Source organism: Oryzias latipes (genome assembly GCF_053564925.1).
Source record: "Oryzias latipes strain Hd-rR chromosome 1 unlocalized genomic scaffold, Olatipes_Hd-rR_3.1 chr1_Y".
Taxonomy (NCBI): Eukaryota; Metazoa; Chordata; class Actinopteri; order Beloniformes; family Adrianichthyidae; genus Oryzias; species Oryzias latipes.
The window spans coordinates 8670347-8686062 of record NW_027616335.1 but is presented as its reverse complement, the minus strand read 5'-3'; the positions used below and the strand labels follow the sequence as shown (position 1 = coordinate 8686062).

The following is a 15716-nucleotide window of genomic DNA, read 5'->3' as shown; positions in this document are numbered from 1 at the left end:
CATTGTTAAAGTGATGCTGGCTTAACCACGATTTAACAAATGGCGGCCCCTGCTCCGTAGGCAGCGCTCGGGAAGCTCGTGTTTCGTAACAACACTGCTGCCTTAGTGGGTTCGGATCCCCCGGACAGGAACTGGATGGCAGGACGGGACGACTCCCTCTTGCTTCCAATTGAGGACTTGGTGTGCAGCGAGACCGGCTGGCTGGCTTTCCAACGGCAGAAAAAGGTTGCTCTTAGTCTATTTAAACAAACATGTGCACAGACTTATGGATCAGGGGATGTTCGATTGGCCATTCTGCATGTCAATCAAGTCATGTACTTCTCGATGAGAATGATGATTCGCTAACGGATTTTTGAAAAGAATAATACATGTATTTTTTTTGTTTTTTCTATCTTTGATGGCGCGTGATCTACCTACATGTCCTTTGCATTCGATGTGTTTTTTTTATTTATTAATTTACTTTTTATTATTTACATCTTACCCCAAAAAGCCTTAAATAATTTAGTGTTGCTAAATGTTTAAACTCCGAAAATTAAATAAAAACTCTGCATACATGTTGAGCTTATACAAAAACATCAAATCTTTTTGACTCTGGGTTAGTTATGTTCAGTAAAAGTTTGCGGCAATTGTGGCAATAGTTATTTTTGCTACTAAAACGGAGCATATTGTCTTTTATACAGTTTAATTATTCAACCCTTTAACACCAGATGTCTTGCCGGCAACATCTAAATAACACAAGCTCTTTGACATACTGTAAATCTTTGACTGTTTACTAAATCACCTTGAATCAGTTGATGAGGCGGACAAAAGCGACTTTGTATATATGCGCTGTTACGGCAACACTTTACTCGTTAGTAAAGGGTTGCAGTTAGTAAAGTTGTTAGTAAAGTGTCAGCAGAAGGCTGCTTTTCTCTGTTTCAGAATCCACTGGAATTATGGTATTTATAGTTGAAGCTTTACAGTAGTCGAAAGAATTTAAACACTGGGCCAAAAGCTCTTTTGCTAAAAGTACTGTATGATTTTCAATTATTTGTGCTTCTGTTTTTTTAAATATATTTTCAACTTCACATACGGCCTAAAAGCTGCAGAACTGAGTCAGCTCTGCATAATTGTGTCAATACATCTACTTTTCAATTTAGACTTTGTACAGTTGCACTTTTGTATGCAGAAAAGAAAACTAAGAAAATTAGCAAAGGCTTAAAAAAGGGAAGTTGATAATAAAAGATGGCAGGCTTTTTGCAGATTTTTAAATGAAAACCCATTTGCTTTTTTATTTGTAAAAATTAACACCAAAACTAGTTACTACAAATTTCCGATTTTCCACTCCCTTTAATAGTATATCAATGTGTGACTGACATTAGTTATTTTCTGTTTTCTCTAATTAACACAGATTTAAAACATTTCAAATGTCTGTATAGATTATTTTGGAAATTATTTACATTTCTAGGCACATTCTCATCATACTACATAAAAGTTATTTTGCATATAGACACAGCAAACAATCACAAAACTATGTCTGTCTTACTCATTAACCTAAATTAGGGGATCTGCAGATTAAAACAAGCTGATTAACACCTCTGGCATTCCCAAAAGAGGGCTTTTAAAACACGCTCAACTATTCACCCTCAATTTAACAAACAAATCATATGTATTCGACGACCAAGTGCAATGATCTGATTATGTGCCTGGTTGCTTCACACATCCAAGTGACGCAATGTTAGACCTCGGTGTTACTCATAAATTTGTAAGTAACAGCATTTTAAATGTTAACGATGTCGTTGTAATTTGCCATGGGAGTAAGGTTGTAGTTTTAGTGTCACACACTAACGACCAGACGATGCAGGCTTTCCCACATATGTGGGCTATTATTAAACACCATTAACACAATCTGGCTTGATTAGAAAAATCTGGACTCAGTTGAACTGTAAAAATCGTAAATTATTCAAAGTATTATTGGAATTGTAACAGATAAAGCTTGATTTGATGTTTCGCCTTGAGACAACCTCATATTTGGAAACAGCTGTTAAAAACTATTTCCATATTTATTTTTATTTTTGCAAATTTAAAAACCAAAATACTTTAATGTGTATTTCTAGTTAGAAACGGGGCTTTTTCAACATTTTCTTATTAAAAGTTACAAGGCAAACTCTAATATAGCATAATTATTTTTAATTTGTTTTTAAGGTGGAAAGGAAATGGCAAAAAACATTAATTTTCCTGTGAGCATTAATGCCCAATTCCCTCAGGAGCAATAGGCATGACATTGTTACACTTGCAAAGTTTAATTAAACATAATTTATCGTTTGTCAGTGCTAAATAAAAAAAAAGCACCTTTAGCTCTCACAGTACCACGATTCGCATCAGTCGGATCCGTGGGCAGATGTCGTGTCTTTTCGTTTATGGGAGTAATTAATTGAAGATACTGTTTTAAAGGCGTCATTGGGATCTTGACATTGTCTGTTCTCTGCATTATGACGGGATTGTCCAGCACTCCTAAGTGGTGGATCCATTTATTACAGCAAGAGCTTGAGACACAGTAAAAATGACATTTAGATTTTTTTTTTACCTTAGTGCATCTAAATCTCTGCATGAATGGATCAATAGTTACTGAAGAATGTCTGGTAAAAACATGTTTAAAAGGCCACTTTTTATTTTTACTTTTTTTCTTGTCATTTAGTTAGGTCAATGATTTTTTTTTTCTATTCTCCTCCTCCAGAAAGCTTAGAGTGGCCTGAAAGGTCCTTGATTTATAAAAAAAAAAAAAAAGAATAAAAGTATTGCACAGATAAAGGCTCATTGTACACAAGGCGTTATTCATTAAACCATAATAGTGGGTGAGTAATAGCCATCTCGACAGTGACTCTTTCAAATTATTCTTAATTTTGCTTCAAAAAATATGGCCTTTCACATCTTCACATAGGACAAACCCACGCAAGCATTTGTTTTAAAGTCAAGGAAATTAGTCTGACATTTCCACAAGAAGGTTCAAACTGTTTATAACCCAAAATCCTTTCATTGTGCCTCTGGTGCATTAGGAATCACTGCATGCTTTTTTTCCATAACTTTAATGATTAAATTTTTTTTTTTTTTTGTATAATTAAGAAATTAAAAACTGGGATGCTGTGAAATCATTCAATTTATTTTTATTCCAGAAACCTTTTCTTCTTTTTTCTGTCGACACGCAAAATAGATACAAATAGACATTTCCTTCCCCCTAAATGCAGATGTTCCTATCATTCTTTACATGTGGATGATGTAGAATAGGATCTTATTCATTCTTATGAATCATAAAGTCTCTTCAGCTGTCTCTCAATTTAAAGGTTGAGGCATTAAGGAGTGACAACCACTGACCTTTCCCACTGTGTGCATCTATTATCCAAAAGGACTAATCATGCTTTTCGTGTGCCTTAGATAGATCTGAGATGGCAGAGGAATGTGATGAGTAGAAATGTCAAGGTCTTGCTGTGTTCACATTTTGTCTGAGATTGGACTATGCTGTTATAAATCCCTTGGATCAACAGGGAATTTAGTCATGAATGAAAAACTGTACTACTTTACAGCTAAGTAGTTTTTTTTGTTTTTTTTCTTATTGATGGTTGTATCCCTTTGAATGTTATATTTTGTTTTGTTTCTGTGATTTTTATGTATGTGTTTAATATTCTTTTAAGAATTAAATGTCACCCAATAAATAAGGCCACTGAAACACATTGGTACCAGCCGGGGTTGATAAGCTTCTTTTGGCGCCATGGCTGCAGAGTCACGGATCTATGCCGGACAGTTTAATAAGCCTGAGATTGAGCAAGGTCCTGGCAGTGCCATTCGTATTTCACTGGTCATTGAACTGTGGGTTGAAGGGAGAGCAGCACTTGCTGTCAGTATGTGAACTTATCAGAGGCCTGGCTTTGACAGAAAGCATAAACAGCTGAAATCTCACTTTAACTTGGCACTTAGAGATTGCTGTAGATAATAGAGACTCCTTGAGAGTCTTTCCATTTTCCTTACCAGTACTTTGGAATCATCTAGGCATAAATGATTGTCTAATGCAACAGCTGATGTATAACCATCTTTTAAAATAATACAGCGGGTTAAATATTTCCATTATTCTCGAACTGCTTTTAAATCACTCCTTTTTCAGACGGACCGTGCAGCATAGAAGCAGATTAAAAGAAACAACCCAGAGGTCCATTTTCATAATTATGTTTTGGTGCCAAGCCCAACTGCTTGGCTAGCACTCCTTGAAAAGTAAAGTAGGAAAGGGAGAAAGAGAAGGAAAGCAGAGAAAAAAAATCAATACCCTCAGTTAAAGCAGGCTTAGCTTTGTTTTTGGGAAAGGAGTGCAGAGGACCTTTGAGAGGGGGCAGCCTGACCTTTGTGGCCACAGTTCCGACTTTTTGAAGAGATTGCACCAAGAACAAACCACTGTAGATCCTACCTGGGTAGATACAAATTAAATCTGTGTATGTGGTACTGGCCACCCCCACCTTCTCCTGAGTGCTTAAAGGGAAGGAGAATGGTGAAAGATCGGTGAGAGAGATCAGTCCCTTCTGCCTTTGGTGCTTGAAACGTAAGCAGAGCAAAGCAGCAAGACACCGAAGCCAATACAAAGTGTGAATACTGCAGTTGTTTCATGCCTAAGGCAAAGTGAGTCAGCCATTTGTTCTCCTCTCCCTTTTCTCTTTAAAGCCTTGTCATTCACAGCCATGAGAACAAGATAATCCAATACCCAGGAGTTTAAAGCCCAACTGAACAGTGAGGCAGCATGTCCAGATACATGATTTGATTTGTTTATATTGCTTTCAATTACCTATCTCTGTCCCTTGTTGAGCTCAATAACAATTTTTATTGTTTATATTTGTCTCTAGGTGCTTGTTTCCTCCTCCAAGGACCCTTTTTCATATAAGAATTCCAATTTAGAGTAAACATGAATCATATTATGGCCACCTAAAAAACCACTAGTCCCTAAAAAGATGACTCAAAACAGATTCCTATAAACGTCTTTTTATTTTTATTTTTTGCCTAGATTAGATGTGAAATGCTCCCCTGTGATAGATTATGTCCTTAGTTGCAATACTTGTTAATCTTCCATTACCCTAAAAGAAATGATAAAATGATTCAAAAATTACTTAGTCAACCTGACATGGCCTAAAATAAAAGTAATTTCTCAGATGAACATAAAGTTTGTTTCTAGTTAAAATAGGATTTCAACTGAAATAAACAGAAAAATACCATCATTGATGTCTGACAGTATAGTAATGTACCAGAAAAAGAAGTTGTTCTCCTTTTGTGATCAAAAGCTGCTATTTTCATGCCAGTTAAATCACTGCTGTTTTCTGGTTAAGAGATAAGAATAAGAATTCTGCCATAAAGGCAGAGAGAACAGAAAGTCAAACTTGCACTTCCTGAGAAAGATGAAAGAGAGATCTATATTTTAGTCTTTTCTTCTTTTTGTACTCTGTTTTGGACTCAAATGATGCTGTGTTACTGCAACACCCAGCTGTTTTTCCCTTAGTTTTCTTTCTTTTAGGCAAATTTTTAAGGCATATAACATCTTTATTTAATTTTGCTTTGTTATGTACTATATTTAAAACATCATGTAGAATTGTAAGCCATTTTATTTCTCTCTAAAATGTATTTTTTCTTTAAAGCAAGGGAAAAAAAGAAGAATCTTGTGTAGTCTGCATACTGCATTTATGCAGACTACACACATGCATCGCCGGATCTGCTTACATTTTCTAAAGAAAGCGTTGTACCTCTAGGGACTTTAATACCCACGTGGGCAACGACAAGGGCGTGATTGGTAGGAATGGCTGATCTGAGTGGTGTTTTGTTGTTGGACTTCTGTACTCATCATAGTTTATCCATAAGAAACACCAGCTCTTTGCAGATGTTGTCCTGTTGGTTTCATCAAGCCAGACCCTCCAGCATGCATTGGGGCGGTTTGCGGACAAGTGTGAAGCTGCTGGGATGCCCTGCTTTTTCTAAGGCTGTGGTTCTTGGTTCTTGACCAGAGAAAGATAGTTTGTCCTCTTTGGGTGGGTGGAGTGCTCCTGCCACTGGTGGAGATGTTTAAGTATCTTGGGGTCTTGATGAGGGAAGATTGGAGCGTGATTTCGACAGACGGATTGGTGCAGTTTCTGTTGTTATCTGGTCGCTGTATTTGTCAGTTGTGGTGAAGAGAAAGCTGAGCCCGAAATCAAAGCTTTCAATTTACGGGTAGATGTTTGTTTTGACCGAATGAACGCAGTCTCGAATACAAACCGCCATTATGAGCTTCCCCCGTAGGGCGGCTGGGCGCTCCCTTAGAGATAGGGTGAGAAGCTTGGTCACCCTGAGAGAGCTCGGAGTAAAGACGCTGCTCCTCTATGTCGAGAGGAGCCAGTTTAGGTGGCTCGGGCATCTAGTCCGGACACCTCCTGGACAACTCCCTGGGGAGGTGTTGTGGGCATGTCCCACAGGATGGAGGCCCTGGGGAAGGCCCAGGAAAAGGCTGGAGGGACTACCTCTCTCGGGCTCGGGGTCCCCCCCCCCCGGACATTTTTGCTTAAACTGCTGCCCCCTGTGACTTGGTCCTGGATGAACAGAAAAAGATGGATGAATATAACGAGGCAGATTAAAGTACAGCACAGAAACCATTACGTTTTCCATGAAGAGCCACGATGACAGGTTTAAAATAATATTTTTGGGAAGTATAGATCTTTTATTGTTCTTTTTACATCTTTAGAATTATTTTTCTTTTTACCATCCTTAACAAGAAAAGGGAGAGTGAAAGTAATTTTTATTGTTTACTTCTATACAAAAATAGACACACACAATGTGTTGTGTAGGATGTTTTGTATGCACACACTGTAGAGACTATCGATCAGAAAATTAAAGGACCAAAACATTAATGGAGTGTCTGAACTCTGTATTCCTATCTCGGTTGAAACAGAAAAGACAGAAAGTGGTCAGGGTAACATTTTTCTGTCTTATCAAAGGCACTGCTGTCAAAAGACGAGCTTGATCATCTAACCCACAGAGCAGTAGCTTTAATCACATCACAGGCTAACTAATGTTGCAGTGATTTGCCAGTGTGTCATATGGATGTGGCTATTATCAGTGAGCTGCATAGTGGGCTCTCTCATTTCCATGACTTTTGCTGTTATCCATTTGGCCACCCTCAGCTCAGTTACATTCTGCAGTTTAAAGCTTGGGCCAAAAGCGATGGGAAGAGTTGTTTGTGCTGACCTAGTAGCAGCTTTGTTAAGGAATCATTGACCATTTAGAATCGGGTCATTGAATGTCTATGTTGCTATCAAGGGGTCATTGCCAGTGTATTCTCCCTGATTGGATCCACTTTAGCAGCACAGAAGGCAACTAAGCTGTATTGTTTCAACGATTTATGGAAACAATTAGATATGGGATATTGATGCAATCAATTGATTTTTTTTTAGTGATATGTATTTCATAAATAATGTATATTTGTTTCACTACCGTGTTTACACTAATGCAATTCCCAATCAAGAAAAGAATATTAAAAAAAAAGAAAAGGAAAAAAGTCAAAAGGGTCCCCAAATGTCTCCACACAATGTTATACTGAAAAATAATCATGTTATGCTATGTTATTTCTGATTCATATTATATGATGTTTTAAGACGTATAGTTTGAACCCCAGCTGGGGTCAGCTGGAGGACTATAGTGTGGAGTTTGCATGTTTTCCCTGTGGATATGTGGGTTTTCTCTGAGTACACTGACTGAGTACACTGTCCCACAGACCAAAAACTTCATCATAGGTTAATTGGTGACTCCAAATTGTCCCCAGGTGTGCATGTGAGAGTGTGTGGCCCTTCAACAGACTGTCGACCTGTTGGTTGGTTGGTTGGTTGGTCAGTTGGATGGATGGATGGATGGATGGATGGATGGATGGATGGATGGATGGATCTTTCAAGAAAATACTGCTCAAATACAATAAAAAAAACATTTTTAGAAATTCCTGTTGGACGATCCCGTAAAGTTAAAGAGTTATAAGTTCAAGATTCTTTGCTAACAGATTAACTCTTCTAGACTATTTTATTTGTACTTATGTAATTGTTTTTGACTAAAACTATTATTGGCCACCATTTTATTTCATCTGCCAGCCACAGACTACTTTGTAAGGGGTATCTGTTTTCCATTTTTTGTTGATAATCATCATCAACAAACATATTTTAACAATGGTTTTTGATACTTTTTATGAGAGTGATGGGAGGCAGTTATGGTTCTAAATCTCCTTTAGAAGCAGGTAGTCGTGAAGGCTTCCTTAACAACTTAATATTCCTATAGCACAAACTGTGACTGAAAACAGATTAGACTGTTCTTTACAGACCAGCTCCACCCAGCTAGTAAAGGCAGATTTTTACCTCTAAATAGCCTTTTACTGTCCACATCTATTAAATCAAATAACACGAACAACCAGTGTTAGTCAGAAACTATTTCATAAACAATAGAAACTAAACAGGCTTATTTTTTAAAGTTACCATTTAAAACACAAATAGTTTATTGGTCAAGAATGGCCTTCATCAGATCAACACCTGATTGCTAAACAAGTTTCACAGTTATCTGAATTCTGAGTATGCCTAACCCTTTGTTCTTGTTATTTTACACTTTTACTTGTTTAATATGCCGCAAGGTCTTACTTTGCTTTTGATGTTGTTGCAAGCCCGGTGGGCATTCCTCCTGTGGCAATATGCACTCCACTCTTTAATAGGGATTGATTTTCAAAGGCGTGGTTCATAGTCACTCGCAGCAGGTCAGCGCTTGCTACTGCTTGGAATCCCCTGTGGACTCGAACTTCACACAACCTCTGATGCCAGTGTTAGCTAATGTCATGCACCTCGACCTGTTTCTGTCACCTTCAGTCCATGCCGGCTGCACACAGCCATCGCCACTTGAGGCTGGCAGCTCGTGTCTGAAACTAATAGAAGTATTCCTGTGAGAGCTGGCATGTAATTGTTCTACATTTTGCATACTGTGGGAATGATTTACTTTCTTTGTGTGGGAATATGTGCTGGTGGAAGAGGGGAGCAAAAAAAGCAATGAGATTGTGGTGTTTTTGTGTGTCTTCCAAAAGGATAAAGCACTGGCTTTCAGGTCATGCTAATAGACCGCTCGCAAACACCATCCCAGCAACAAGCAAGCCAGGAGATAGCAGAAATTTGAACTCAACAGAGCACTGCTGTCAAACAAAACATACTATAATTTATAATGTCCCCCCTGCTGAACATTTCTCCCACTATCTCCTCCGCTTAGAACACACCTCTGCAAAAAGGTTTTGCCAGTAATCTCTGCTGGCGCCAATGTCATTTTTACAGTGAATTTGGAGCACGATTAGCATGTACAAGAGAACCAGAAGCAGTCCTGATCATTGTGAACTTTTTTTTTCTTCACAGTTTTTTGTTCTTTTTAAATGGGGAAATGGTAAAAGGCGTATACTTTTATAGGGGTTTACTACCGTCTTAGAAGCCCCAATGCTCCTTACAGTCGCAGTCCCATTCACCCATACACATAAACACACTAATGGCGGCTCCGCTGCCTAACACTGGCACCAACCTTTAACCACCAGGACCAATCTGGGGTTCAGTGTCTTGCCCCAACCCAAGGATACTTTGACACTTGAGAGGACGGGGCGGGAACCAAACCTGCAATCTTCTGATCGGTGCCAGATCTTCCAAAATCTTAAGTTGCGTAGAGTTTGATAGAAAATGCACTCTGTATCATTCACCACAGAGAAATTCCATACATTACAAATTGTGCGCCTTGTATTCACATAGTTTAAAATCACAAAAAGCACTTCAAAGATTCTTCTGAGATGCGCATGCAAATTTCTGTCTTACAAAATCTAAAATAATGAATAAATGCATTAAAACAAAAACTTAAATAAAAACCTGACAGCATTGGATCTATTTCCAGTCACTTAGTTCAATTTCAGTGATTTGGATGGCTTAAAAAAAATGCTCATCTTTCCAACTGCCATGGAAACCTTCATCAAATTAGAATTGAAGTGATTATCCGGGGCAGAGCTAAAGGACAAAATCGATAGTTCTTTGTTCGATGTTAAGATGAAGAATGGTCATTCAGCAAGAAGCTCTCCCTATTGCTCCTCCTCTCACTCCCTCTCTCTCCCTTAAACACACACGGCAACCCACACATATACACACGCATGGGCATCTTTGAATTGCTTATCCTGATCCAATATCCTTGACCATAGCAATAGGCTTCCACTGTGCAGTCTCAGACCTTCAATCTTGGTTTTCCCCTCACGGCCTCTTTTTAAATAATAAATAAATACACACCCAGAGGAAAAGTGCTTCCTTAGATGATTGCAATTAGTAGTTTGAGGTGGATTTTGCAGCGCTGGCCTTGGCCGTGCTCTCTGTGTTGGGTAACTGGGAGTGGGCCTGTCGGGCATGTTTCCAGTTTCCAGAGAGACCTCTGCCTCACATGAATGCCGCAGCAGTCAGAGGGTAGAAGAGGTTTTTAAATAAAATAGCTCAAATGAACAAAGTCTGTTGGTTAAGTACAAAAAGCTGGAGCGGAACAAAATTCAACAAGTCTATTACATATAACTAAGAGAAACAGATGACACTTTGACACTTTACAAAATTGCTTGGTAATTTCCTTTCCAGTCTTTTTTTTTTTTTTGCATTACAAAAAAATACCCTAAGTTAGAATATTTTAGCACTCATACCCCATTAATTTGCTCTGTTTTTAACAAATGAGGCAGGAGCAAAAAGTGACATTCCTGTTTCAAGGGACCACAAGGTAATAAAAGTGGGTAAATACAAAAAAACTAAGGGAGTACTGTTTTGAAATATTCTTAAACAAATCCTCTCCCAAGAGGCTCTCTCAGCCATGTGGTGCAGACTTTCAATCACACTCCATCCTCCACTCTCTCATACAGGCTACTTTAAACACATACACGCCATGCTTCACATAAAGGACTGTAATCCATCAATGTGCTCATTGCTGTCATGAGTTAAGAGACAGAGCTCTAAGCAAGAGTCTTCTAAAATAAATTTGATTTACCTCAGTTTCTCTCAGACAGTGACATGTGAGCACTAGAAGTGATAATCCAGGCTGGCACATTTTGCAGCCAACAGGCATGTGTCTGTTTAGTTCAGTCTCAAAGCCAGGACACGTTCTGAAATCTCATTTGTTTAGAGATAGTTTTAAATTACCAACAGTCTGAAGTTATGAAAACTAACCATAAGTGACAGTGATACTGTGGAAAAATCTGATGACTTCATTACAGGAAGCAACAAAGTGTGTGGGTGTGTGTGTTACTGTCAAAAAGTTGAGGTGTAGTTATGAAATGTTTTTGATTTCTTTTTTTTCTTTTTTGGTTATCTGGTTGCATTCACTTCATAAAAGTCTGGCAAAATTAAAAAAAAAGTAAATGAGCTGTTTTGTTTTTATGCAATCAAAATGTTTCTGTTCTTTGTTTGAAAAAAATAAAAATAAATGGTAGAAAATGTCTCAAAGGATGTTTCTTTCCAGAACTGATCAACTGGGTTGGCTCAAGAGAAACATTTCTTAGAAAATATTTAATATTTAACACACTATTTTCCAATTAAACAAAGACATGAAGATCAACTCTGCAGAGAAACGTTTTGAACATATAACCAAACAAGTTCATAAAGAAAACAAACCCAAAGTTAAATGTAGTGGAAAGATGGAGATTTTGGCCAATCAGGCTGTTCTCTGAGCTGTCACTTAAGTTAAAAATCTGATGTGTGTGGGGGGGATGGTTGTTAAAACATAAAAAAATGACTTTCAGTTGACTCAGTTGTTTCTGGCAGGCTATCAGTTAGGGTTAGGGATGCTTAATTGACACTGCACTAATGGTGACCACAATCTGGGATGTCATTAAGAAATGGTTGAAATCTTTAAAAGATGATAATTCCAACAACACATACTCCTGTGAGAACGCAGGGTTAAGCCATGCTTTGCTGGTTCTGAAGTCACTCAGCCACATCAAGTTTTCAAGGCTGTGGATGCTGTAACATTGGGCTTAAGTGCCTCTGTAATGTTGCTTGAAAAAACGACATCTGTACCACAGCGTTGGAAACTGGAATGTTGGTCCCCAGTTTCAAACAAAGAGTGGCTGAGTAGGCTCTGGCCCAGAACGGAAGTGGGTTTAGACGATGGATGGATAGAATTTGTCGTCTGCTCTTACTTGATGCCATAATGTCTTTGGGTTCATCAAGTATTGACCACCAGCTGTTCTCAGGGCAGTTTGCTACTGGGTGTGGGGAAACATGGATGGAAACAGCAGCAGCTTAAAGTCATGGTTGCTAACTAAATAATAGAACACGGTGACATTAAGGTAAATCGGGGACTAACACCTTATGGTCAACAGTAACAATTGTATGGGGTGGATTTGTTGGCCATAGAGTATACCCAAGTCTAATTGATGCTGAGCTTTACATAAAAAAAAAAATAAAAAATTAAGTGAAAAGAGACTCATTTCCTTTCAAAAAATAGTTTTGCCTTAGAATTTAAAAAAGAGAACAGCAGCTGTGAGTTGACAGGTTTACATCTTAATAGCTGTTGCCTATGGTAAAGATTGTATGTAAATTTGCACAAGTGTGTTGTAATTGATGAAGAAAGTGTTATTGAAATTTATATATATATATATATATATGAATGACTATATAAAAAAGGAAAATCATGGTTTATAGATTAAACATGTCAGATTTGAAAGGGAACTTTTGAGGAATGTAAAACTATGACATTTATGTGAGACAGATAAAGTGCTTTTGATGGTGGGTGAAAAATTCTTACATCATCACACAATCCAGCTTAACAGGTGTGAAATGTGCCATGCATGTCCTTGTCGATAATTTGCTATAAATGACTTATGGAGGCAGCATCATAATTACAGTTTGAAGCACATGCAGTTTTAACATCTCAAGGCCTCTATCATGTACACATTTTTTAATTTTCACAAACCTTATTTTAAAAATAGTCTTCAAATGTTTAAAGTACAGCTCTTCTGAAAGACAATGTCAAACACAATCATGATGGATAACTAAAAGAGACATTTTCTTTTATTACTTTGGATGAACAATCTTGCAACCTTATTATAATCTCCTTTACGGGTGTAAAAAGTTGTCAAAAGATTGTAAAACGAAAAAACAAACAACGTCATCACCTCATTTTTTTTCTTCTTCTGTTTTTAAGGGAAATGAGTCTCTTTTCACTTTAAAAATGTTTTTTAATGTAAAACTCAACATCCATTTGATTTGGGTATACTCTGTGGTCAACCATGGTGGATTTGCAGTGGATACTATCTTGGTTACCATAGTATTCCACACTATGGTAACTTTCTGTAGCCAAATTCTGTTTTGCTATTTTTTTTTTTCTTTTTTTTTTGTTTTGTTTATTTCAGCAATTGATAAGTTTATTTTATGTTGATTTAAAACTCAAAAGTCAAATCAATTCCCTAAATGTCTGCTTTTTTATACAATTTAAATAAATCGTATTTACTAAAACCCTTCTGAAAAAACACTCATAACTTTAATCTTATTCATTAATGACCCGAAATACTTTGGTGCTACATTTAAACTTAATACTAAACACCTCATAGACTCAATACATTTTTTTTCCTATATAAAAATATTGGCTTTAGTGCAGCGGTAGGGTGGTCGACCTCTCATTTGAAATTTGTTCGATTCCTGCCTCCCTCACCCATCTGTCCAAATCTCCTTGGGCAAGACACTGAACCTCACCTTGCCTCTAGTGGAAGGTTGACAGCGGAGCCGCTGTCGCTGTGTGAATGTGTGTGTGAATGGGACTGTGACTGTAAAGCGCTTTGGGCCTTCGAGGAAGGTAGAAAAGTGCTTTAAAAGTATACGCCATTTACTCTTTACCATTTTCTAACTTCATTAGGTGAGTTTTTTCAGCCCATTTCCTGCATCTTAATTATTTTGTTATTTTAAGAAAAATGTATTTTTTGGTGCCTTTGAAACCACGCCTTTGAAAGCCCCCCCCCCCCAAAAAAAAAAAAACGTCCTTAATATGCATAAAACTAGAAGTATGAAATATTCCCAACGCTTGTAAAACTGCTGTTCGGTATGTACCATTGTGTGCTGCAGCTCATTACTCTGGCCAGTAATCACACTCTTTACTTTGACTGTGTGGTATAAAAAGCTCAATATGACTGGCAGCTAAAAAGCTGCAGCATACTTGCTCCTTCATCTATCATGCTTTTTCCCTCTGTAGAATTTGAAGGTATTTACCATCTTTGAGTTCAGCGCTCCTCGACATGTCATGGAAAAGCAGGAAAGACTGACTACCGGAACCTCAAATAAACACAGAGCCCAGGAGATTTAGACAACACTAGTTTCTGCTACCCAAGTGACCTTGTAATCTGTGACATAAAAGCCTTGGTACTGGGAACCAAAGTGAATTACTGTCAGATACCGTTTTGTGTAGTAATGCATGAATGTCTTTGGGGTATGAGCAGTCTAACAAATCGCAAAAGGCTTTTGACTGAAAAAAACGAAACCATTTCCAATAAGTTTAATGGCAGATGAAAGCTTTGGACTTTGGTAAATATGATTGATATTATATAACATTGCTGTCAATCTTTACCTTGATGCAGAATGAAAAGTATGTATATTCTCACTATGAGTGCAAAGACGAGTCTTAATATTAAGCTGTGGTATAATAATTGTTGAATATTGAAAAATCTGACTGTTTATAATCAGATTAAATTGAAATATTATTGAAAACTACAACAGCCATGCTGTGTTGCAGAAAATACGACATCCTACCAAAACAGCTTTTGTTTTACAGTATTGTAGCAAGTCCCATAGATGGTTCAGCGCTACAGTGTGTGTGCTGAAAGACAGCTTCTCATGTCTACATCACGGTATAGAGGCTGCAGGAAAATGTCGTGCTCTTCCGTGAATGTATTAATCTCACAACACTGTGTGGTGAGAAAAGAAAATTAGAATTAGGACAAGATCTAAAAGATTTAGGTTTGTAATACTGGACCTTTTTATACTTGTTTTATTCAGGTGGCCAACTTGGCTTGCTCCATCTCCAACAATGAAGAGGGAGTGAAGTTGGTACGAATGGCAGCCACCCAAATTGACAGCTTATGTCCACAGGTAAGTATTTAAAAAAAAAAAAAGTTTTCTGACAAATTTAAAAAAAAAGTACATGCAATTTTTAGTCTGCACATTTTGTCAATTATGGGCCTTTCTAAAGTGAGCTCAAGGGAATATCTGTGGAGGTTTTCTCCCACTTCCTATTTTTTTTTTTGATGCCTTAAAATGGTTGCCAAAGAATGATAGTTGGCAGAATCACAGGACAGGCAATAAATGATGTGTAGGAGGGACTTCTAGCACCATTTCTCAGTGCAGGGGAGGGAGGATGTTAAAATCGATCCATTATTTTCAAGGTTAAGGGTAGGCCTATTTCACATGGGACACAACAGACACATCACAGAAACAGCAAAAGAAAAAAGGAGACAAAAGCCGGACTCCTGATTCTGGTTCTAGCCTTCCCTCTTCACTGTGCATCTCCTAAAACCCAGTAACTTGGAAAACTAGGCAAAGAATTGTCTCCTGATACCTCTTGGCAATACTAAACACAGACAAATTAGGAAACAAAATAGACACAGTCTTTGTGACTGGAGAAAGAGAAACAAGAAAGGATGTGGAACAAAGAAAGTCATTTCCATCTGTTCTGCA

The 15716-nt window shown here is 37.7% G+C and overlaps 1 protein-coding gene across 3 annotated transcripts in view; it reads left to right on the top strand.

The window, feature by feature from the left end:
• LOC101157513 (catenin (cadherin-associated protein), alpha 2) overlaps positions 1 to 15716 on the top strand; it is a 284873-nt gene that overhangs the window by 225442 nt on the left and 43715 nt on the right. For all 3 annotated transcript variants that reach the window (XR_013654431.1, XM_023956970.2, XM_023956972.2), the window contains exon 10: positions 15039 to 15131. Coding sequence is in view for 2 of the 3 variants with exons in the window: in XM_023956970.2 (XP_023812738.1) it covers positions 15039 to 15131 (93 nt within the window). In the remaining variant the exon portion in view is untranslated. The remainder of the gene's footprint in view (positions 1 to 15038; positions 15132 to 15716) is intronic.